The 25,981-nt window shown below is 45.2% G+C and overlaps 1 protein-coding gene across 1 annotated transcript in view; it reads left to right on the top strand.

Moving 5' to 3' along the window:
• Window positions 1-5,994: 5,994 nt before the first annotated feature.
• LOC123578949 (zinc finger protein 780A-like) overlaps window positions 5,995-25,981 on the top strand; it is a 38,850-nt gene continuing 18,863 nt past the window's right edge. Inside the window, 1 exon segment of the mRNA XM_045442339.1 lies at window positions 5,995-6,189. Within this exon segment, the coding sequence (XP_045298295.1) occupies window positions 6,053-6,189 (137 nt within the window). The 5' untranslated portion in view covers window positions 5,995-6,052.

Consider the following 25,981-nt stretch of genomic DNA (forward strand, 5'->3'; position numbering starts at 1 on the left):
ATATTTCTGGAATTTGGGCTTGCTTGAATTTATAGATTGATTCAGGTGGAAGAGCCATCTGAATAATATTAATTGTTGCATTCTTGAACATGGCCTGCTTCCCCATTTGTTTGATTTCTTTTGCGTCCTTTAATAACATTACATTTTTTTTTCTTCATAAATGTCTTGTGAATGGATGGGTGAGTACCTAGATTCCTTTATAATTTTTTTAAAGATGGTTTTATTTATTTAGAAGCTTATTTATTCTGAGAGAGACAGAGAGAGCATGAGCAGAGGAGTGGCAGAGAGAGAGAGAGAGAGAGAGAGAGAATGCCAAGCAGGATCCACGCTGTCAGTGCAGAGCCTGACTTGGGGCTTGATCCCACGGACTGTGAGATCATGACCTGAGCCAAAACCAAGAGTCGGACACTTAACCAACTGAGCCCCCAGGTGCCTGGTTTGGGTTTTCCGTATGGAATATGCCAAATCACATCCAAATAATGACACTTCTGTCATCCTCCCTCCATTTCCTTATATACATATTTATTTATTTACTTATTTTTAAATTTTTAAAAAAGTTTATCTTGAGAGACACAGAGACAGTGCAAGTGGGGAGGGGCAGAGAGAGAGGGAGAGAGAGAGAGAGAGAGAGAGAGAGAGAGAATCCCAAGGAGGGTTCGTGCTACCAGCACAGAACCCGACACGGGGCTCAAATTCACCAAACCGTGAGACCATGACCTGAGCCGAAACCAAGAGTCAGATGCTTAAACGACTGAGCCACCCAGACACATCTTATGTATATATTTGTATTCGTAATAATATTTATAATGACAGGACCCCCAGGAGTGAACAATAGTGGTGATGGAGGCCAGCTATGTCTTCTTACTGTCCTTGGAGGGAATAAACTTATTAAGTTTGAAGTTTGTGGTAGATGAGTCTTTATCAAATTATAGACGTTCCTTTCTCTCCCTAGTTTTCTGGGAGCTTTTGTCATAAATAGGTGTTGAACGTTGTCAATTTTTTGTTTTTTTAATCTGTGGAGGCAAACACGTGACTTTCCTAGTTTACTCCATTGTATAGTGCCTTATGTTATTAACTTTCTGGTGTTTATTTAAAACTTTTTTTTTAAATGTTTTTATTTATTTTTGAAACAGAGAGAGACAGAGCATGAGCGGGGGAGGGACAGAGAGAGAGGGAGACACAGAATCTGAAGCAGGCTCCAGGCTCTGAGCTGTCAGCGCAGAGCCCGACCCAGGGCTCGAACTCACGGACTGTGAGATTATGACCTGAGCTGAAGTCGGACGCTTAACCTGACTGAGCCACCCAGGCACCCCAACTTTCTGGTGTTTATTGAAACCTACTTGATGCCATTTTATTTTATTTTATTTCTTAAAATTTTTAATGTTTATTTTTGTGTGTGTGTGAGAGAGAGAGAGAGAGAGAGAGAGAGAGAGAGAGAGAGACAGAGTGCAAGCAGGGGCGAGGCAGAGAGAGACAGAGACAAAGAATCCAAAGCAGGTACCCAGGCTCTGAACTGTCAGCACAGACACTGACTCGGGGCTCGAACCCACCAACCGTGAGATCATGACCTGAGCGGAAGTCGGATGCTTAACCGACTGAGGCACCCAGACACCCCGATATTTTAATTTTTAGACTCAATTGTTATTTGTATTCTATTATTGAAGTTTTGGGGACTCTATATTTTTGCTTTTTAGAGCCGTCTGCAGTAGAGTTTGGACTGAGGTACAACAAAGAGAGTCCAGAACAGAATGCTTCAGAAGACATTTATTTCACACACACATACCCGCCCCCCCCAAAGAGTGGTTGGGTGGCCCCATTTTAAGAGGTCAAAGGTCCCAACTTTTGTCTGGCCCGGCTCTGAGCATCATCCCAACTCGCGTGGCCGAAGCCATCCCACTGTCCCCACAATTCCTGCGCTCACGTGTGCGAGAAGACACAGCTCGCGGGTATGGAGCGATTGGTTTCATTTTAAGGACATGACCGGAAGTGGCCACCTTACTTCTGCTTACATCCCACGGGTCCAAATTACTCGCGTGGCTACAGGAGGCAAAGTGCAGCAGCAACTGCGGGTTTGGTCAGAAAACCAGAAACTGAACCAGTGATGCGGAACAGTCTGCCAACCGAGGAGAGAGGCCTCGGAAGAGCCCAACCCTGCCAGCACCGCCATCTTTGCATATATAGCTTCCAGAACTGTGAGAAAATTTCGTTTCTGTTGTTGTTTGAGCCACTCGGTCTGTGGTACTTCGTGGCTGGCCGCTCTGGTGAACTAACACCGTCTCCAGGGCGATGATTTCAGACACGTCTTAGCCCTAGAAGAAGGCACTGCGGGGATGCCTGGGTGGCTCAGTCCGTTGAACGTCCGACTTCGGCTCGGGTCATGATCTCGCTGTTCTTGAGTTTGAGCCCCACACTGGGCTCGTCGCTGTCAGAATGGAGCCCGCCTCAGATCCTCTGTCCCCACCCCCCCTCCTCGGCCACTCTGTCTCTCAAAAATAAGTAAAACATTAAAAAAAAAAAGAGAGAGAGGCACTAATCCTCAAGGGCCTCTCCAAAGCTGTTCATGTCACACCCACAGCACAGCCTGGTTTGGCAGACAGAGAAACCCAGGCCTGGGATGTGTCTCACTGATACGTCAGGACATTTCTTCTTTCAGGGTGTCATTCAAATCCTTCTGCTCAGCAAGGAATCTGAGGACAGATGACATCTCAGGGAAGCTGCAGACTCTTCCAGCTGAGTTGGCTGGCAGGACGTGTGGGATGCGCGGGGAAGGACTGGGGGAGAGGTGAGAACAGCAGAGGTGAGGAAGAGGGGAGGAAACACTCTCGCAGTCATGAAACCAGATTTCTTTCAATGGGCGTGGGTGAGGAAGGCACTGCAGGAGGTCTAGAAACTTCGAGGGAAATGCTGGAAGGGAAGGGTGTATGGGGGAGTTCATGACTAAGGGATCCAGAGGTGGCACAAATGTCCCAGCCTCTTCTGCCTCTCTCGATTAGGTCAGGAGGCTACTTTACTCATGGCTAATTGCATCCATTAACCTTGATGATTTCCTTCCCTCAGTCTCTATGTATGACAAATTCATTCTGTCACTGGAAAAATATTTTTTTTTAATATTTTTTTTTAATTTATTTTTGAGGGAGAGAGACTCACAGAGCACATGCGGGGGAGGGACAGAGAGAAGGGGAGACATAGAATCCGAAGCAGGCTCCGCTCCAGGCTCTGAGCTGTCAGCGCAGAGCCCGACACGGGGCTCGAACCCACAGACTGTGAGATAATGACCCCAGCTGCAGTCAGATGCTTAACTGACTGAGCCATCCAGGCGCCCTGAAAAAATATTTTTTTAAGTTTATTTATTGGGGAGCCTGAGTGGCTAGGTCGGTTAAATTTCCAACTTTGGCTTAGGCCATGATCTCACGGTTTATTTAAACCTGACCACACTCTCCTTCCCAAATATCCCTGTGAAGAACATACTGTTATCACTCTCTTGTTACAAATGAGGAAACTGAGGCACAGAGAGTTTAAAATTACTCATCCAGGGCCCACACCGATCATCAGTGGAGCCAGGATTCTAACAGGGCAGCCAGATCCGTACTCATTTCTGCTCTGATGAACAGTCTGTCTTCCATCTTCCGTCCTTATAAAAAATACTCCTTAGGGCGCCTAGGTGGCTCAGGTCATGATCTCCCTGTTCTTGAGTTTGAGCCCCTCATCGGGCTCCGTGCTGACAGCTCAGAACCTGAAGCCTACTTTGGATTCTGGGTCTCCCTCTCTCTCTGCCTTTCCCCTGCTTGTACTCTCAAAAATAAATAATAAAATTTTTAAAAAGTTTATTTATTTATTTTTGAGAGAGAGAGCAAGCAGAGGAGGGGCAGAAGAGAGAGAGAGGGAGAGAGAATCCCAAGCAGGCTACGGTTCCGTGCTAAGCCCAATGCAGGACTCAATCCCACAAACCGTGAGATCCCACAAACTGTGATCTGAGCTAAGATCAAGAGTCAGACGCTTAACCAACTGAGCCACCTGGGTGTCCCTGAAAAAATATTTACTGAGCATGGTCACTATACTGTCACATAGCAATGGCACAGACAGCCACTGCTTTCACGCTGCTCCGGTCTGGGTGGGCAGGAGGGGCACTGAGCAAGTGAGGTGGGTGGGTTGGGGGGGGGGAGTGTTAAGTATTTCAGAAGGGGCAATAGGGGCACTGCAGGAGTACTTGTACAGAAAGAACCTGCTGGATGTAAAGGCCTCAATGAGGAAGTTGAGACCTGAGAGATGAAGTGGGGGGGGGGGGGGTAAAGAGAGTTCCAGGCAAAGAGAACTGTGTTGTGAAAGCCCTAAAGCAATTAAAGTATCAGTGGCTGGACTGCGGAGTGACCAAGGCAGTGGCAGGACCTGAGGCAGCAAACAGAAGCCTGCTGGGAAGAGCTTTCTAGGAAAAGGTGAGGATTAAATTAAATTCAATTAATTTTTTTTAAATTTTTTTTCCCCACATTTATTTATTTTTGGGACAGAGAGAGACAGAGCATGAACGGGGGAGGGGCAGAGAGAGAGGGAGACACAGAATCAGAAACAGGCTCCAGGCTCTGAGCCATCAGCCCAGAGCCTGACGCGGGGCTCGAACTCACGGACCGCGAGATCGTGACGTGGCTGAAGTCGGACGCTTAACTGACTGCACCACCCAGGCGCCCCTAAATTAAATTAATTAATTTATTAATTTATTAATTAAAATTAAAAAAAGTATTTATTAAATTAATTAATTTAATTAATTTATTAAATTAATTAATTAATTTATTTATAAATTAAAATTAAAAAAATTTTTAATGTTTATTTGTTTTTGAGAGAGAGAGAGACAGAGCATGAGCAGGGGAGGGGCAGAAAGAGGGGGAGACACAGAATCCAAAGCAGGCTCCAGGCTCCGAGCTGTCAGCACAGAGCCCGACGTGGGGCTCAAACTCACAAACCACGAGATCATGACCTGAGCCCAAGTCAGACACTAACCGACTGAGCCACCTGGTACCCGTATCTTATTTATTTTGCTAAAGTTTATTTATCTATTTTGAGAGCGAAAACACACAATCAGGGTAGGGGCAGAGAGAAAGAGAGAGAGAGAAGAGAGGGAATCCCAAGCAGGCTCTGCACTGACAGTGCGGAGCCCAATGCAGGGCTTGAGCCCACGAACCATGAGATCATGACCTGAGCTGAAACCAAGAGTCCAATGCTTAACAACTAAGCCACCCAGGCGTCACAAGATAAGGATTTTAGACTCTCTCTGGAGGCCGTGGGAAACTATGGAGGGGTTTAGGCAGTGTGGCTGGACCTACCCTGTTCGTGGGCAAAATGATGACTTAATCGTAGAGTAAGCAAGCCGTTGCAGCTTCAGGCAAGAAGTGATGGTGGCTTGGAGGAGGGCCGCTTCTCTAGGGACTGAAAGAAATGACAGAGAACTTCTGGAACATTCTAAAGGATCTGATAGGGGGTGAAGGAGAAGGAAGAGCTGAGTGTGACTGTCAGATTTCTCAGGGGACTGTGAAGAGCTGGAAGACAAGGGGGTCTGGTTGTCATTCTAGGAGATCCATCAAGGGCAAGCAGGGTGAAAAAAATAGGAGTCTGGAGAGGGAATAGTATTATCTGCAAACAGCCAATATGCCAATATGATAACACATTATATTACTGTTCACAATAGTTGCTGTCTCTCCTGAAGGATACCCAGTTGATACAAGGCTCGGCTGTATGACTCACAATGAAATGTGAACACGAGTGACGTTGTACCTTTTCTTTTCATTTCTTTTTTTAACTTTCTTTTTTTTTTTTTAATGTTTATTTATTTTTGAGAGACAGAGAGATACAGAGCACCAGCAGGGAAGGGGCAGAGAGAGAGGGAGACACAGAATCTAAAGCAGGCCCCAGGCTCTGAGCTGTCAGCACAGAGCCCAACGCGGGGCTCGAACCCATGAACTGCGAGATGGTGACCTGAGCTGAAGTCGGATGCTTAACCGACTGAGCCACCCAGGCACCCCAGCGTGTATCTTTTCTGAGTGGAAGATTCAAAAGCCAGCTCATGGCTGTCCACACGTCTTTTCCCTCTGCCAGGGGATCGGCAATGTTTCAGAGGCTGCCCATGAATGAAGAGCCTGGGTGCGTGAACAAAGATGTGGAGCAGAGCCCAGCCAACCCGTGTCGGACAAGGAGACACCGGTGAGTCTCTACCTTTGTTTGTGTGAACCACCGGATTTGGGCTCATTTGTTTCTGCGGCATATGCTGACTACCCCTCTCCTCCTCTCGACCTTGTTCGGTGAGTGGGGGTACTAAAGAGCCTTCAGTTAGGATTGTGGGAATATCTTTGGGGAAGGAGCTGGTTTTCCTTAGGGTGAAAGTTGGAAGGAACATTCAGGGAGAGGTTTGTAGGGGTCACCGTGGAAGAGTTTGGGAAGGATGGAGGGAGGCAGGAGATGGGCAGAGAAAGACAACGCAGAGAGCAATGCGGATGAGAGAGGGAGCCTGGGATGATGAGAGAGAGGGGGGCCTGTATTGGGGGCGATTCCCAAGGAAAGCAAGGACAGGAACCACGATGAATTTGGTCATGACGCCCCCGGGAGGGCACTGGGCTCTCAGGCTCAGAAGCACATATTTCTGTGAAAGCAGCCCCCCAGTTCCTCCCTCGGTCCCATGATGAGATACATCTGGCCCGAGTTGTTCGTCACTCCACCCTGAATGCCAGCTCTCTGTGGGATGAACAGAGGAATGAAATTTATGCATCCATGCTCTCGGTCAGATTCCCCCCATCCCCCGCCATCAGCAAAAGGCCATCTATGAACCAGGATCAACTCTTGGCTCATGTTAGTGACTGTGGACAAGTTACCCAACCTCTCTGACCTTGGTTGCCTTAGCTTTAAAATGGGATGATAATAGTAGGGGCATCTGGGTGGCTCAGTCGGCTAAGCGTCCGACTTCAGCTCAGGTCACCATCTCATGGTTCACGTGCTGACAGCGTAGAGCCTGGAGCCTGCTTCGGATTCTGTGTCTCCCTCTCTCTCTCTGCCCCTCCCCCACTCCTACTCTGTTTCTCCCTCTCAAAAATAAATAGACGTTAAAAAATTTTAAAAATAATAAAATAAAATGGGATGATAATAGTTATCTAATCCATGGGACTGTTCTCAGAACTGAATGAGACGCTGGACAGCCATCCAGATTTTTGGCAATTGTTTAGTCCTAATGTTAGTAATGACATCTATGCTGGTGCCCAGTGCAGACAAATGGCCACTCCTCTCTGCTCGAATGCCACACATTTTATCCAGTCTTCCTGCCCCCAGCCTTAGCAGAGAGGAAAAGGGACTTGTCCAAAGACCCAATCTAGAGCTTTCCCTACTATACTAGAGAAGGAAGTGGTTCTCTCAACTAGTGAGGAATGCAACTCAAAGAAACGTCCAGCAGGCAAGGGAGTGTATTAGTTTCCTGTTGCTGCTGTAACAAATTACTGCAAACTTAGAAGTTTCCACCAATATAAATTTATTATCTTCTAGCTTGAGAGGTCAGAAATCTGAAATGGGTCTCACTGGGCTAAAACCAAGGTGTCCCAGGGCTGCATTCCTTCTGGAAAATTGAGGGCAGAATCCATTTCCTTGCCTTTTCTAGCTTCTGGAGGCCACCTGTATTCCTTGTGTCCACCTCCACATCTTCTGACACTTCTGCCTCCCTCTTTCACTTATAAGGACCCTGGTGGTTACATTGGGTCCACTTGGATAATCCAAGATAATCTCTTCAGCTCAAAATCCTGAACTTCATCTCGTCTGCAAGGTTCCTTTTGCCAGGTCAGATAATACACTGGCAGGCTCCAGGGATTAGGACATGGGCATTGGGGGCAGTGGGGGGGGGGGGGGCATGATTTTACCTACCACAGAAGGCAAGTTGAAAATTGGCTCTCAGGCCTCAGAGACTTTTTATGTCCCTCCTGGTCTCCCCAGCAGTGTGCTGATCTCTTCTTTATTTCCCTCTTTTTCCCGTTTATTTCAGCCCCTACAGCTCATTTTAAAATAGGTATCATCAGCTAGAGGTATTTCCTCCAAATCCCCTAATCCTTAGGAATGGTGGTCCCAGTTAATGCCCCCTCTGTTTCTGTCCACCAGAATGAGCTTGATCAGACAGGCTTTCCAGGTGAAGCCTTGTTTAGGACAGCACAGTCCAAGAGGAATTGAATGTGAGCTATAAATGTGAGTCACATATGTAATTTCAAAATTTCTAGGAGTCTCGTTTAAAGTAAAGTAAAAGGGCTCTTGAGTGGCTCAGTCAGTTGGGCGTCTGACTTCTGCTCAGGTCGTGATCTCGCGGTTCATGGTTTCGACCCCCGAGTCGGGCTCTGTGCTGACAGCTCAGAGCCTGGAGCCTGCTTTGGATTCTGTGTCTCCCTCGCTCTCTGCCCCTCCCACACACGCGCGCGCGCGCGCGTTCGCGTGCGCTCTCTCTCTCTCAAAAAATGAATAAACATTAAAAAAAATTTTTTTTTAAGTAAAGGGGCACCTGGGTGGCTCAGAGGTTGAGCGTCCGACTTCTGCTCAGGTCTTGATCTCACAGTTTGTGGGTTCGAGCCCTGCGTCAGGCTGTGTGCTGACAGCTCAGAGCCTAGAACCTGCTTCAGATTCCGTGCCTCCCTCTCTCTCTCTCTGTCCCTCCCCCACTTGTGCTCTGTCTCTTTCTCAAAAATAAATAAACATCAAAAAATTAAAAAAAAATAAAGTGAGAAGAAATACATGGAATTAATTTTAATAATATATTTTTGTTTAATCAAATATATAAAAAACACCATTTCAGATGCATTCAATATAGAAATTACTAATGAGATATTTTATATTAAGTCTTTGAAATCTGGCGTGTATTTTATACGTTAGCACATCTCGGTTCAGGCTAGCTACATTGCAAATGCGTAATAGCCAACCATACCGGTGGCTACCATGTTGGATGGTACAGGCCTAGAACAAAAGCTCTGCAGGGGCCCCAGGGCCTAGAACAGTCCCTGGCACAATAGGCCCTCAGATTTGTTGAATGCAGGAATTAAAGGCTTAGGTTCTTTTCCATAGTGCTGAGCAGCTGACCCACTGAAGGAACCCTGAATAGGTGGGTCATTTGCATCTAATTTGCATAACACCTCCCAGGCATTTATTCTTCATGGTTTTTTCTCTCTGCCATTTCCCACTGGGTCTATTCTTACCTGGACAACTTTGAAAAGGCTGCTTAGTCCTATCTGGAAGGTAAAGGACAGAAAGGGGACTCTCCGTGAAGCCAAATCCCTGGGGACCTCTGGAGGTGGGTGGGTGAGGAAGAATGTCCCCAAACATGTCTCCCAAAGCTCTTGTGATCTGTTTCTGGTCTCTACTCATCTCCTGTCTTATCACCTTGTTATGGATTGAACTGTGTCCCCCCATCCCCCCCACCAAATTTGCTTCTTCTCTCACCCATCCTTAGTGCTGCCCTTGAACTACATTGCTGTCCTTCAGCACTGAGGATGGGTGAGAGAAGAGGCTTGTATTAGTTTTTTGTTTTAATTTTTTTAATGTTTATTTATTTTCGAGAGAGAGAGAGAGGGCGCGTGTGCAGGAAAGGGTCAAAGAGAGAGGGACACACAGAATCTGAAGCAGGCTCCAGGCTTCAAGCTATTAGCATTGGAGCCTGATGTGAGGCTTGAACTCACGACCATGAGATATGACCTGAGCTGAAGTCAGACGCCCAACCAACCAGGCCACCCACGTGCCCCAAAGCTGGTATTAGTTTTCTGTTGCCATTTCCATAACAGAAAGACTACAGACTGGGGAGCTAAACAACTGACGTTTATGTTCTTAGAGTTCTGGAGGCTGGAAGTCCAAGATCAAATGGTCTCCTGATTCCATTGGGAAATAATGTCCAAGAGAATCGAACAGATGTTCACACAAAAACCTGTCCATGATAACACCGGATCACAGCGGTGTTATCTGTAGTAGTCAAAGAGTGGAAATAACCCCCATGTTCATCAGTTGATGAATGGATAAACAAAATGTGGTATAAAATGAAATATTAGGGGTGCCTGTGATGAGGTTTTGGAGTAGTGGGCGTTTGGTCAAGAAAGACTTATTGAGATGTCTTTTGGTGCAAAAAAGGTGATTTTATTTTTATTTTTAATGTTACTTATTTATTTATATTATTTTTAAAAGAATATATCTAGTCTTTTTTTCTTTTTTAATGTTTATTCATTTTTGAGAGAGAGAGAGACAGAGTGTGAGCAGGGGTGGGGCAGAGAGAGGAAGACACAGAATCTGAAGCAGGCTTCAGGTTCTGCACTGTCAGCACAGAGCCCGACATGGGGCTTGAACTCAGGAACTGTGAGATCATGACCTGAGCTGAAGTTGGATGCTTAACCGACTGACCCACCCAGACACTCCTGTTTTGTTCTCTTTTTTAAAGAGTATTTATTTATTTTGAGAGAGAGAGAGAGAGAGAGAGAGAGAGCATGAACATGGGAAGAACAGAGAGAGAGAGAGGGAGCGAGAATCCCAAGCAGGCTTCATGCTATCAGTGCACAGCCAGATGCGGGGTTTGAACTCATGAACCGTGAGATCATGACCTGAGCCGAAATCAAGAGTCAGATGCTTAACTGACTGAGCCACCCAGGTGCCCCTATGTATTTTTTATTTTAGAAGAAAGAAGATTCTAAGAGAGTTACTAAAAATCTGAAATTGAAAAAAAAAATGATACTTGGGACACAGTGACGGACATGTGGATATTCTGTTTGGATCTACACACTGGAGGTGGGTGAGTTGTCATTTGAAAGAGCCTAATCACACTCCAGAGGTGGCTATGACAGGGATTTAGTGATCTGCCTCTCTAGGCGACACAGAGAGTTTGAATTCGCATAACAGATGTCAGAACTGTTTTCACTTCGGTAAAATGGGTGATGGCCAAGATGTGGGTTGGGTAGATACACCATAGGCTCCAGTCCCACGAACCAAGGAGCCTCTGCTCTTGGCAATGGCACCCTAGCCCTAGAGTTTTCAGACCCTGCACCTCCCCCCGCCACCGCCATGCGAGTTGCTGCCACCTGATCCTGATGAGATGGGCTGACCCGCGGCTAGTGAATGGTTTCATCTGTTTCCAGTGAAGCTTTCATACAAGGTGCCTCACATGGCGGAACCTGGGCCTCACTGATCTTACGGAGTGGGTTGTGTGGCTCTTTTATTGTCAGCCTGCTAATCAGTGCTTATATACCAGACAGTGCTGGGACAAGTCCTGTTTCCACGAGGCACACTCCATGACAGTGAGTTGTGGGATGGAGACCCAGAGCTCTCCATGACGGCGTGACTGACGTCTCTAGTGACTGTGAATGGGCAAACTGGCTGTGATGGATGAATTGTAGCAACCCCCCCATTATGTGTTCAAGTCCAAACCTAAGCATGGGACAGATAGGTCTTTACAGAGGTATCAACTTAGAATGAGGTCATTAGGGTGGTGCCCTAACCCAGTATGGCTGGTGTCCTTAGAAGAAGAGGAGATTTGGGGGCACCTGGGTGGCTCAGTCGGTCGAGCATCCGACTTCGGCTCAGGTCATGATCTCATAGTTCGCGGGTTCCAGCCCCGCATCGGGCTGTCTGCTGTCGGCACAGGGCCCACTTCGGATCCTCTATTCCCCCTCTCTCTTTGCCCCTCCCCTGCACTCGCTCTCTCTCTCAAATATAAATAAACATTAAAAAAAAGAAGAAAAGCAGGAGATTTGGACACAGGCACACACAGAGGGAAGAGGATGCGAAGAGGCAGGTAGAAGATTCTGGAACAGGTCCTTCCCTCCCAGCCCTCAGAAGGAACCAACCCCCCTGACACCTTGACTTTGGACTTGCAGCCTCCAGACCTGGGAGACAACACATTTCTGTTGTGTGAGACTCCCAGCCTGTGGCACTTTGTAACGGCACCCCCAGAAAACTAGTACACTGGCCTTGTGGCAAGGTGACATCTGTCAGCTGTGGTCACCAGGGTTGGTGACCCTCCTGTCACCCAAGAACTGCTCCTTCTTCCTTAGTCTCAGTCCTTGCCAGGATGGTGCTGGCACGGGTCTGACCTCAAGCTTCTCCTTTTATAGCAAAGGCACTGTGGTCTCTGCTACTGCTAGGTCTCTGAGGGTTCTAGATCACCCCCAAATGCAGCAGCTGAGGTACGGCTGGGCCCCACGGTCACACAGCCTTGCAGCTGCATGCTTGGGGAAAGGAATGTGGGAAGCATTGCAAATCAGCAGGGCCTGGGCTGTTGACCCAAAACCTAGAGGGGCGACTTGGCATTACTACTCCTTCGAGCGACATTTGCTATTATGAAACCCGAGGCCAGCACTTGACCCCACTTCATCAGCGCTTTCCTATGTGGTGTGACCCCAAGGTCCGGGAAAGTTACTCTGGTTTTTCAAACAGCACAGCAGGAGTCAAGAGAGATAGTGTGGTGTGGCTGAATGACTCTTTGTGTGTATGTGTATGTGTGTGTGTGTGTGTGTGTGTGTGTGTGTATTTTGAGAGAGAGTGTGAGCAAGCAGGAGAGGGACAGAGAGAGGGACAGAATCCCAAGCAGGTTCTGCACCATCAGCACAGAGCCCGATGCAGGGCCCGAACTCAGGGACCATGAGATCAGGACCTGAGCTGAAATCGAGAGTCGTGTGCTTAACCGACAGCCACCCAGGTGCCCCTGACTAGCTCTTCCCTGGGTCCTTCTTTTGGAGAACATTTGTTCCTGGGGGATGCACAAGAGGTAGCAGAGCTAGCTGGTCAGAGGGGGTGCATTCCGGTGGAGACGGAGCTGCCCCAGAACAGTTTACGGAGACACAAGGAGTCTGAAGTGTGGGATTCAGTAAGCAAGCACTTGCTGTATGCCAGATCACGGTTAATCACTGAACACATCACTGCTGTTAGTTCTTCCAACTACGAAGTAAGGGGCGCCTGGGTGGCTCAGTCAGTTAAGCATCCGACTTCAGCTCAGGTCATGATCTCGCGGTTCATGAGTTCCAGCCCCGCGTCGGGCTCTGTGCTGACAGCTCAGAGCCTGGAGCCTGCTTCGATCCTGTCTCTGTGTCTCCCTCTCTCTCTCTGCCCCTCCCCTGCTCACGCTCCGTCTCTCTCTCAAAAACAAATAAACATTTTAAAAAATAAAGAAAATAGCTCCAACAGTGACCATTTAAATTCTGTCTGAAGCCTCAAGCCCTGTGCTCTGCACCTAACGCACATCACCTCACTTAATCCTCACTGGGACGGATGACGTAGGAACTCTCTTTACCGTCCCTGTTCTGTGGGAAGAGCAGGCAGACCCCTGGCAGTTCAGTCACTCACAGGAGGCCACAGATTGGGCAGCTGCCCAGCAGAACAGTCTGACTCCAGAGCGCCCACTGCCACCCACTGCCCTCCGCCTTCTGTCCGTGAGTCAGCTGAGACTCAGGTAACCACAGACTTGCTCAAGGTTAAAATAATAATCATCCGGTGCTGCCTTGGAGCTCAGTCTTCTCCAAAGTGCTACCGCGGGCGCCTGGGTGGCTCAGTCCATTAGGCGTCCGACTTCAGCTCAGGTCATGACCTCATGGTTTGTAAGTTCGAGCCCCGCTTTGGACCCTCTGTCTCTCTCTCTCACTGCCCTCCCACTTACACTCTCTATCAAAGATAACATTGAAAAAAAAAAAAAAAAAAGCACAGTAGAGAGAAAAAAAGCAAAATCACTCTTAACCACAAACCACACCAGGAGCTTAATTAATAGCCTTTGAGTTTAAAAACAAGCTTAGGAGGGGCACCTGGCTGGCTCAGTTGGCAGTGTGAGACTCGATCTCTTGGTTGTCGTGGGTTCACACCCCACACCAGGTACAGAGATTACTCCAAAACAACAACAAAAAACCGGGCTTAGCAAACTACTGTTGAATCTTTTAAATCATCAGATATGATTTTATAAACCATCTCTAATTTTCAAACCAACATTGCTTTTCCTGGATGGAATTCATCTAAAAATGTTTCAGGCCTTAGAAAGAATTCAGGTATAAATATCTTTAACAGGAAAGAAAAACTAGCAAGTTTCATTAGCACGGGCAGTCTTATCATCTTTTTTCTCCTCGGGTGTTAGAAGCTTGAGAACAGTAAATACTGTGGAATTCAAAAATACATTCGCTTTGAGATTTTCTTTGGCCTTCAAATCCAGCTAAGACTTCATCGATTGAAAACTAACCCCCATTTTTAAAAGGGGGAAGCACATGTTCTGATCCGACGTTTTCCTCTAAAACATCAGGGTTTATGTCCTTTTCACTCAGATGGGGGAATAGCATAGTCAAAGCATCGCGCCTTGAGAATGTGATTCGCTTTAGGAATCTTGAAGATTCATATATCTCTGGGATATAAAGTTCAGGAAAGGGGATGAGGCTAGACTGTAACAGAAAGTAACTTTCACGAACTGTTCATGCTGCACGAAACTGGCTGGTAGGCAGTGAAAAGGATAAATTCTGTGACTTTGTCTACTCATGGCCCTACTCTCAATACTGGTCACTGGGGGCGCCTGGGTGGCTCAGTCGGTTGAGCTGAGTGTCCAGTTTCAGCTCAGGTCATCATCTCACACTTCGTAGGTTCGAGCCCCGCGTCGGGCTCTCTGCTGTCAGCTCAGAGCCTGGAGTCTGCTTCGGATTCTGTCTCCCTCTCTCTCTTCCCCTCCTCAGCTCATGCTCTGTCTGTCTCTCTCTCAAAAATAAAGAAACATTTAAACAATACTGGGGGATTTTCCCACAGCACAAATTTCTCCAGTTCCCTGGGGATACTGACTGGATATCTTACAATTCAATTCAATTCTCCACTTCAATTCTGACGCTGTCTATCTGGAGTTAGTGTGGGGTCCCACAGGTGAAGGGCTCCATCCCACAAGACCGGCCCCTCCCCTGCAAGTAGTGGGTTCCCAGGTTACCTGCAACTTCTGTCTGACTTGGCCACAGATTGGGGTTCCCATGACCCCCTCCTTTGGGTCCATAATTTACTAGAACAGTTCATGGAACTCAGGAAAGCAGTTTTCTTCCTGGATTACTGGCTTATTATAAAGGGACAGGCCAATGGAAGGGATGCACAGGGTTAGGGAGAGTGATTCAGAGCTTCCGTGCCCTCTCCGGGCATGCACCCTCAGCCCAGAAGCCCTTAGAAGGTCTGAGTGAGGCTCACTACCTAGGCATGATTGCTTGTCATTGGCCTTTGGGGATTAACTCAACCTCCAGTCTCTCTTCCCTTCCCAGAGGTCAGAGTTCTCCAAGGTGGTTCTCTGACAAACAGCTCTCATCCTAGGGGCTTTCTAGAAGTCACCCCATTAGCCTAAACCCAGATGTGGTTGAAACAGGCTTGTTACGAAAAACAAAAGATGCTCCTTTCTCTTTATCACTCTTACCATCTGGAAATCCAAGGGTTTTAGGGACTCTGTCTGGAAAGGGGACAAAGATCCGATATCTGTTTCTCGCTATAAATCACAAAGGCACCGGCACCTATTGCAAAGCTTCTGGCAAAAGTCTGAAACGATTGGTTTTCCCTGTGTGTAATGTGCTCTTGATGGCACCCCCCAGGATGGACGGAAGAGAACCAGGGAGACCATGATGAGTCAGGATCAATGATGAAGTTACTCTCTCTGGGCTCCAAACCCACCCTCCTCTGCTCCGCACTGTGATGCTGAGCTGGGAAACCACGTTTCTGCTTTGCCAGATGGTTCTCTGTGAGATCCTGGCAGTAGGGCTTGCTAGACTGCACCAGTCGGGTGATCAACTCATTCCAGTTTGCCCAGGACTTTCCCAGCATTAGCGCTGGAAGTCCTGCCTCCCAGGAACCTCTTCCCGGGAGGGCTGGACACCCCACGCAGAAGGAACTTGCCTGCTGCTCTGGTGTGAGTTCCCCCAGCAATGCTTTTTCCCTGTGGCGGCGGCCACGGCAGGAGCACCCGAGTCCAGTGTGTAGTGTGCTAGCATGTGGAAACTCAGTTTTATCACAAACATCAGCACCAGGCGGCTGGTGCCCTCTCTTCTGGGTCTCTGTGCCCCCCAGCTCTAGCGGGGCTAGCTATGGTATATGGTATACCAGGCTGTGGTTCTCAGAGTGAGGTCCCCCCTCCCAACAGGGGTCAGCATCACCTGGGAGCTTGTTGGACACGCAGAGTTTCAGGCCCCGCCCCAGGCCCGTCGGAGACCCCTACTCAGGGCCAGCAGTCTGTGTTTTAATTTAATCTGGGGGAGGGACAGAGGGAGAGAGAGAGAGAGAGAGAGAGAGAGAGAGAGAGAATCCCAAGCAGGCAGCGCAGAGCCTGACTCAGGGCTCGAACCCACGATTGGTGAGATCATGACTTGAGCCAGAATCAGGAGTTGGGCGTTCAGCTCACTGAGCCACCTGGGAACCCTAGAGTCTCTCTGTTAAAGTAGCTGGTGTAGTTTCTGTCTCCTCACTGGATTCTTATGGGTCCAGAGCTCGCTGCCATAATACAGCTTAAATGTGAAGATTGTCCAAACCAGAGCAGTGGGAGTGAGGTGAAGAAGTGACAGAAGGTATTTAAAAATTTTTTTAATGTTTATTTATTTTTGAGACAGAGAGAGACGGAGCATGAATGGGGGAGGGGCAGAGAGAGAGAGAGAGAGGGAGACACAGAATCTGAAGCAGGCTCCAGGCTCTGAGCCCGATGCGGGGCTCGAACTCATGGACTGCAAGATCATGATCTGAGCCAGAGTCAGACGCTTAACCAACTGAGCCACCCAGGCGCCCCTGATGGAAGGTATTTAAAAGGCCTGATTAGGGGTACCTGGGTGGCTCAGTTGGTTAAGGTTCTGACTTGATTTCGGCTCAGGTCATGGGTTCGAGCCCAACATTGGGCTCTGTCCTTTTTTTTTTTTTTAAATACTGGGTGTATGTGTGTGTGTGTGTGTGTGTGTGTGTGTGTGTGTGTATTTATACATATATAAATAGTGTATTTTCAGAGAGAGAGAGAGCACAAGCAGGAGAGGGGCAGAGAGAGGGAGAAAGAGAATCTCAAGCAGGCTCCATGCTGTCAGCACAGAGCCAGATGCAGGGCTCGAACTCACGGACCACGAGATCATGACCTGAACCAAAATCAAGAGTTGGACACTTAATCGACTGAGCCACCCAGCCACCCCATCAAGATTCTCTTTTATATTGCTTCTTTTGATGAATTTTTGGAAAGTCTAGGCATAGTTTGGAACATGTATCCGGTTCCCAGGTCATTAGGAGACTCAGCAGTGTTTCCTTGTATTATGGGAGGGTTGTAGTTTTTTGCTTATAACTTTGATACACTTCGAATGTAAGGTGGTTTCCATTGTGAGGAGTGATTCCAGCTTTCCCCTGGGTTGTCTATTTGTTCCAACACTAATAAGTTAGATATGTGCCCAAAGTCCTTTCCTAAATTAAAAAAAAAGGTTATATTATCATACAAATGTACATGAACAATTGGTTCTATTTCTGGATTTTATAAATTTTGCCTTGATCTGTATGCTTATTCGCACACCAATACCACATTGTTTTACATGGGTTTTAATGTCTGGTAGAGCTACTCCTTTGTTTTCTCCTCCCCCTCCTCCTCCTTCTCCTTCTTTGCCTGTTGTACTCCCAAATAAACCTCATAATCAAGTTGTTTGGGTCTAGGAAAAAGCCCTGATGACATTTTTATTAGGGTTGTGGTACATTTATAAACTAACTCAGGGGAATTGACCTATTTATCATGTTGGCCGCAGCTTTGTTTCCATCCTTGGAATCCAGGCGCCATCTGGTGGCCACTGTGCACAACAGCAACATTTTCTCTTAAAAAGACACTCAAAGCCATCAACGTTTATTATTATCACACACACTTTCTGTGGGTCAGGTAGTGGGGAGGCTTTGCTGGACGGTTCTGGCTCAAAGCCCTGGCATTGAAGACATTTTCCAGGGCTGCAGTCATCAGACGACATGATTGGGGCTGGGGGATCCCCTTCACACACGTGGAAGACAGTGCTGGCAGTTGGTGGGAGGTCTGTTCTTCAGCATGTGGCCCTCTCCGTAGTGTCCTCATGACGTGCATCTGGTGGACCCAGAGACAGTGAGGTGGGTACTGCAATGCTAGATAATTTTAGATTTGGAGGAAAGTTGCAGATAATACAGAGAGTTCCCATTTGTCTCCTCCCCTTGCTCCCGCTGATATTAACACTATAGTACAATGATCAAAACCAGGAGATTAGGGGCTCCTCCTGGGTGGCTCAGTTGGTTGAACATCAGACTCTTGATTTCAGCTCAGGCCGTAGTCTCATGGTTTGTGAGTTCAAGCCCCATGTCGGGCTCTGTGCTAGCAGCACAGAACCTGCTTGAAATCCTCTCTTTCTCCCTCTCTCTCTGCCCCTCCTCCCCAAATAAATAAATAAACTTAAAAAACAAAACAAACAAAAAACCCCAGGAGATTAGCACTGTTATTATTATTATATTATTATTAACAAAGTATACTGTTAACTAAACTACCAACCTGATTTGAATTTCAACAGTCTTTCCACTGATGCCTTTTTCTGTTCCGGGATTGAACCCAGGATTCCACACTGCAGTTAGTTGTCCTGTCTCCTGGGCTCCCTCTAGTCTATGACAGTTCCTCTGTATCTCCTTGCCTTTCATGACTTTGACACTTTTTTTTTTTTAATTTTTTTTTCAACATTTATTTATTTTTGGGACAGAGAGAGACAGAGCATGAACGGGGGAGGGGCAGAGAGAGAGGGAGACACAGAATCGGAAACAGGCTCCAGGCTCTGAGCCATCAGCCCAGAGCCTGACGCGGGGCTCGAACTCACGGACCGCGAGATCGTGACCTGGCTGAAGTCGGACGCTTAACTGACTGCGCCACCCAGGCGCCCCGACTTTGACACTTTTGAAGAGTACAGCTGCTTTGTAGAATGTCCCTAAAGTTGGGGACTGTCTGCTATCTTTTAGGTTGAACTGAATTATGCTTTTTTGCCAAGAATACCATATGAATGATTTTGCGTTCTTCTCAGTGAATTATATCCGGGGCTTCCTGGTGTCCATGTGTCTTATTATTGGTGATGCTGACTTTGATCACTTGGTTACAGTGCTGTCTGCTCTGCTTCTCCACTATAAAGTTACTGTTTTTCCCTTTGTAATTAAAAAAAAAAATTTTTTAACGTTTATTTATTTTTGAGACAGAGAGAGACAGAGCATGAACGGGGGAGGGTCAGAGAGAGAGAGGGAGACAAGAATCTGAAACAGGCTCCAGGCTCTGAGCTGTCAGCACAGAGCCCGACGCGGGGCTTGAACTCACGAACTGCCAGATCATGACCTGAGCTGAAGTCGGACGCTTAACCGACTGAGCCACCCAGGCGCCCCTCCCTTTGTAATTAATAAGTGTATTAAGGGAGATACTTTGAGACTATACAAATATTGTTTCCTCATACTTTTGCCCAGTAATATTAGCATCCATCTGTGGATCTTGTCTGCAGCGCTTATTAGTGGTTTTATTTGCCTAATAGAGATATTTCGATTGCTTTTTCCTTCTACGTTTATTTTATTAAAAAATTTTTTAATGTCCATTTTTGAGAGAGAGAGAGACAGAGCGCAAGCAGGGGAGGGGCAGAGAGAGGGAGATACAGAATCTGAAGCAGGCTGCAGGCTCCACACTGTCAGCACAGAGCCCAACGCGAGGCTCGAGCTCACGAACCGCAAGATCATGACCTGAGCTGAAGTTGGACGCTTAGCCAACTGAGCCACCCGGGCTCCCCTGTTTAAGTCAATTTTATTGCAGTATAATCCACAGACAGGAAAAAGCACAATTATAAATGCATTGACCATTATAAGGTCAGTGCATTTTGCCCAATGTATACATTCATGTAACCAACACTACAGTCAAGATATAAAACATTTACACCATCCCGAAATGTTCTGTCATGTTCCTTTGCAGTCAGTTGCACCTTCTTTCCCAACTACAGGCAACTAGGCAAACATTGATCTGCTTTCTGTCACTATAGATTAATTTTGACTCTTCTAGAATTTCATATAAGTGGAATCATACAATACGTGCTCTCTTGTGCCTGGCTTATTTGTTCAGCAAAATGTTTTTTTGAGATTTATTGTAATTGTGTCAGTTGTCCATTCTTGAGCAGAATTCTGTTCAATCATATCATTGTTCATTGCTGAACAGTGTTCTATTCTGCAACTCTACCATAATTTATTTATCTAGTCACTGAGTTGTTTCCAACTTTTGGCTATTACGAACAAAGTTCCTATGAACATCATGTATAAGTCTTTGTATGGACGTACTTTTTCATTTCTCTTGGATAAATACCTAGAAGTGAAATTGTTGAGTCGTATGGTAATTATATTTCATAAGAAATTGCCGAACTATCCCCCAAAGTGGGTGTTAGCATTTCACACTCCTGCCCGCAGTACGGGAGAGGTCCAGTGCTTCCTGATCTTTAGTCCTTTCAATTTTAACAATTTGAGCAGTTATATAGTGATATCTTACTGTGGTTTTATGTTTCCTGATGTCTGATGGTGTTGAACATGTATTCAAATGTTCATTGACCATTTATTTTTGGGAAGTGACTGATATTTTGCTCATTTTAAAACGGAGTTGTTTGGGGCGCCTGGGTGGCTCGGTCGGTTGAGCGTCCGATTTTGGCTCAGGTCATGATCTCGCAGTCCGTGAGTTCGAGCCCCGCGTCGCGCTCTGTGCTGACAGCTCAGAGCCTGGAGCCTGTTTCGGATTCTGTGTCTCCCTCTCTCTCTGCCCCTCCCCTGTTCATGCTCTGTCTCTGTCTCAAAAATAAACGTTAAAAAAAAATTTTTTTTAAATAAAATAAAACGGAGTTGTTTGTATTCTTATAGATTTCAAGAGTTGTTTATATATTCTGGATACAAGTTAGAGATAATGTGAATATTTCCTTCCAGCCTGTGGTTTCTTTTCCTTCCTTGCCTCCTTCCTTCCCTCCTTCTTTCCTTCCTTCCTTCCTCCTTCCTTTTTTCCTTTCTTTCTTTTAAAAAATGTTTTTTAATGTTTATTTATTTTTGAGGGAGAGAGACAGACAGACAGACAGACAGAGTTTGAGTGGGGGAGGGGTAGAGAGAGAGGGAGACACGGAAACTGAGCTGTCAGCACAGAGCCCGACGCGGGGCTCAAACTCACAAACAGTGAGATCATGACCTGAGCCGAAGTCAGACTCTTAACAAACAGAGCCACACAGGTGCCCCATAATTTTTATTTATTTATTTATTTTAATTTTTTTTCAACGTTTATTTATTTTTTTGGGGACAGAGACAGAGCATGAACGCGGGAGGGGCAGAGAGAGAGGGAGACACAGAATCGGAAACAGGCTCCAGGCTCTGAGCCATCAGCCCAGAGCCTGACGCGGGGCTCGAACTCCCGGACCGCGAGATCGTGACCTGGCTGAAGTCGGACGCTTAACCGACTGCGCCACCCAGGCGCCCCCATAATTTTTATTTTAAAAATAATATTTTAAAGAAATTAATGATGACAAAAACCGCTTTTACGTTTACCTACATTTTTCCCATTTGCAGCTTACATTTTTTGTGTAAATCTAGGTTTCCATCTGATATCATTTTTCTTCTATTTGAAGAACTTCCTTTAACTTTCCTTCCAGTAAAGATCTGTTAGTGGTAAATTCTCTTATTTTGTTCATCAGAGAAGGTCTTTATATTGTTTTTATTTTAGAGAGAGAGAGAGAGAGAAAACGAGCATGCATAAGTGGGGGAGCGGGACAGAGAGAGAGAAAGGGAGAATCAAGAAGACTTCATGCTTAGGGCACCTGGGTGGCTCAGTCAGTTTCAGCTCAGGTCATGATCACACAGTTCATGGGTTCAAACCCCTCGTCAGGCTCTGTGCTGACAGCTCAGAGCCTGGAGACTGCTTTGCATTCTGTGTCTCCCTCTCTCTCTCTGCCCCTCCTCCATTCGTGCTTCTCTCTTTGTCTCAAAAATAAATAGACATTAAAAAAAATTTAATTTGCATATATTTTTATGCATTTGACATTTTCCTGTTCTGAGGTCATTACAGTCCCCAGACAAACACTTATCTTTGTTGTCTTGTTATTTCTGTGCCAGCTTCCAGCACAGATGAGATTTATAAAAGTTCCAGGCTCTTGCTTGCTCGACCTGATGTCTTTTCTTCCCCCATAAATCTTATGGCAGTATAACATTCATAAGGAAAGAAGTCCAAATCATAAGTGTACAGACTTATATTTTCACAATTTGCACTTTCTGATGAAATCAAAACCGAGATTAAGAACAGACTAATGCCAATATCCCAGGATCCACTTTTATGCCATAATGAAGCCACTAATCCCAGAGGTAACCACTAATCAGATTTCTTTTTTTTTAAATGTTTTATTTTATATTTGTGAGAGAGAGACAGTGAGCCGGCGAGGAGCAGACGGAGACAGAATCTGAGGAAGCTCCAGGCCCCAGGCTCTGAGCTGTCAGTACAGATCCTGATGCGGAGCTTGAACTCGTGAGCAGTGAGATCATGACCTGAGCCAAAGTCGGATGCTTAACCAACTGAGCCACCCAGGAGTCCCAAGGAGATTCTTTAAAAAATTAAAAATAGAACTACTACACAATCCAGCAATTCCACTTCTGGGTATGCATCAAAAAAAAAAAAAAATTAAATCACTATCTTGAAGAGGTATCAGCACTCTCATGTGCATTACAACATTTACGATAGCCAAGAAGTGGAAATGATCTATGCATCCATCATTGGATGGAGGGATAAAGAAAAAGTGGTATTTCATACCACGTGGAGCCCCTCCACTACCCAGATTTCTAACACTATAGGTTAGTATGACTGTATTCCAGCTCTGTGTAGATGGAGTCAAGCAGTATGTACATTGCACCTGACTTCTGTGGTTCAACATTTGACTCTGCACTTGATCTTAGCCAAAAGGCTGAGAAACGATCAACATTGTGACTCTGAAACTCACGTTATTGTGTGTCGTTGAGGGTTTTGTGGGGGTTTTTAAAAGATTTTTTTTTGGTTTTTATTTGTAAGTAATCTCTACACCAAAGGCGGAGCTCGAACTCATGACCCCAAGATCAAAGTCCCATGCTCTACTGACTGAGCTAATCCGGCACCCCTGTAGTTGAAGTTCTTTTATTCTCATATCTGCGTATTCTTCCATTGTGTGAATACAAGGCAACTTAATCCTTCTAGCGTACATGTTCATTCGGCTTGTTTCCAGACTTGGCTATTAGAGTAGTGCTGTGGTAAATATGTTTGTACATGTCTTTTGGGACATTTATACATGAAATTCTTCTGAGAATATAGCGAAAAGTGCCGCCTTGTTTGGAAGGCATATTTTAGCTTTCACAGACAATACCAAACAGTTTTCCAAAGTGGTTGTAACAATGAATTGATATTTCCACCCTATTGTATGAGGATTCTGTTGCTCCAAATAGTTCCCCAGCAAGGGCAACTGGGTGGCTCAGTTGGTTGAGTGCCTGACTCTTGATTTTGGCTCAGTCATGATCCCAGGGCTGTGGGATGGAGCCTCGCATGGGGCTCCGTGCTGAGTGTGGAGCCTGCTTGAGATTCTTTCTCTCTCTCCCTCTGCCCTTCTCCCCTGCTTGTGTGTGCTCTTTCTTTATACAATTATATATATATGTATAATATATATATATATATACATATATATATAATATAAATATATATAATGTATGTAATAAATAAATGTATATGTAATATGTATATACATTCCCCCGACATTTGATATTGTCTGTTTTCCCCCCATTTTGGCCATGCTGATGAGTGTGTAGTGATATCACACTGTGATTTTAATTTTCATTCCCCTGTGACTACTGAAGTTAAGACTCTTTATGCTTGTTGGCCTCTTGGTTGTCTTCTTTTATGATGTTCTTTTTCAAAATGTTGCCTTGTTTTTCTATTGATTACCTCTCTTTTTCGTATATATTGTTAAGAGGTCTTTACATAGTCTCGGTATGAATCCATTGTATCTTCTCCCATTCTTTCTTATTCATGTATATTATAAATAGAATTTCTTCTTTTTGGGGAGCAGGGGCACCAAATTACTGAATTGAAGGAATGGTACAAATGAAAGAAGTTAAGTAGATGTTTTGGCAGAATTTCTTAATTTTAAAGTAGTCCATTGTATTATTTTTTCCCTTTAAGTTTGTGCCTTTGGTTTCCTGTTGAGCAAATCTTTGCATACTCCAAGGTCATGATCATAGTCTTATCTGCTTCCATCTAAAACTTTTCTTGTTTATGCATATATATATATATATATATATATATATATATATATATATGACATGTGTGGTCTCATTGTTGTGGATGAGGTAGACATCAAAGACTTTCTTTTCTTATGGATACCCAACCCATCCAAGCACCATTTTTGTACCCCCAGTGCACTTCCACGTCTCTTCTGTCATAAATCAGGTGGGATATACTTGCAGGTAACTTCTCCACTCTTTTCCATTGCTCTATTTGTCTATCCTTGTACCGCAGTTGTGCTATCATAATTATAATGGCTTTGTAATAGACCCTCCAGCTTTGTTCTTTTTCTTCAGTGTTGCCTTAGCCATTCTTTGCTCTTTTTGTTTCCACATACATTTTTAGAATCAGCTTATAGATCTTCATGAATAATCCTGCTGGAATTTTGCCTGGGGTTGCATTGATGTATATGTCGATTTTGGAGAATTGACGTTCTAAAATGGAGATTTCAATCCATAAACATAGTATACCCCCCATTTATTTGGTTCTTAGTTTATTTTTCTCAGGAATGGTTTGTGGTTTTCAGTGTGGAAGTCTTACACATTATTAGATATTTTCCTAGATATTTGACGTTTTTGATGCTATCTTAAATGACATAACTTTTTAAAGAAGATATTTTTAAGGTCATCTCTAAACCCAATGTAGAGCTCAAACTTACAACCCTGAGATCAAGAGTCACATGCTCCACTGACTGAGCCAGTCAAGCACTCCTAAATGGCATCACTTTTAAAGTTTCTTTGTTGGTAGTTTTTAGAAAGTACATAGAAATAAAATCAGCTTTGAATCTGAATCCAGCAACATTGCTAAATTATGGTATGTACCTTTAGATTCCATTTTATTTTCCATGTGCATCACCATGTTATCTGTGAATAATAACAGGTTTATTTATTTTCACCCAATCTATGTCTTTTATACATGTGTCTTGCCTTAAATGCATTGGATAGAACCTCAACAAAGTGATTAGGGTGGGCATACTTGCTTAATTCTGATCTTAGTGGGGAAAGCTTTCAATTTTTTACCCTTAATTATAATAATTCATCATTAATTGTGATTTGCTGTAGAAATTTTATTTTTTTAAAGTTTATGCATTTTTGAGACAGTTGAAATCAAGAGTCAGATGCTTAACCAACTGAGCCATCCAGGCATCCCTGCTGATGTAGAAATTTTAGATGTTATTGTAAGAATAAGGAACTTTTCTTCTCTTCTTAGTTTGCTAAGGATTTTACATTTTTAAATTTCTTGAACAAACCCTATTTGGTTTTGATATGTTTTTAATTTTTTTGTGATTTATTGGGATTTCTTTTTTCCTTAAATGTTTATTTATATTTGCGAGAGAGATGGGGGGCAGAGAGACAGGGAGACAGAGGATCCAAATCAGGCGCTGCACTGACAGCAGAGAGCCCCGTGTGGGGCTCAAACTCATGAACTGTGAGATCATGACTTGAGTTGAAGTCAGACATCTAACTGACTGAGTCACCCAAGCACCGCAATTTATTGGTATTTCTTTTTTATATATATTTAATTTTTTTAATGTTTATTTATTTGAGAGAGAGAGAGCATGAGCAGGGTAGGGACAGAGAAGGAGACACACACATAGAATCCAAAGCAGGCTCCAGGCTCTGAGCTGTCAGCACAGAGCCCAACACAGGGCTTGAACCCACGAACTGTGAGATCATAACCTGAGCCGAAGTTGGACACTTAACTGACTGAGCCACGTAGGCACCC

The sequence above is a fragment of the Leopardus geoffroyi genome, chromosome E2, assembly GCF_018350155.1.
Source record: "Leopardus geoffroyi isolate Oge1 chromosome E2, O.geoffroyi_Oge1_pat1.0, whole genome shotgun sequence".
Lineage (NCBI taxonomy): Eukaryota > Metazoa > Chordata > Mammalia > Carnivora > Felidae > Leopardus > Leopardus geoffroyi.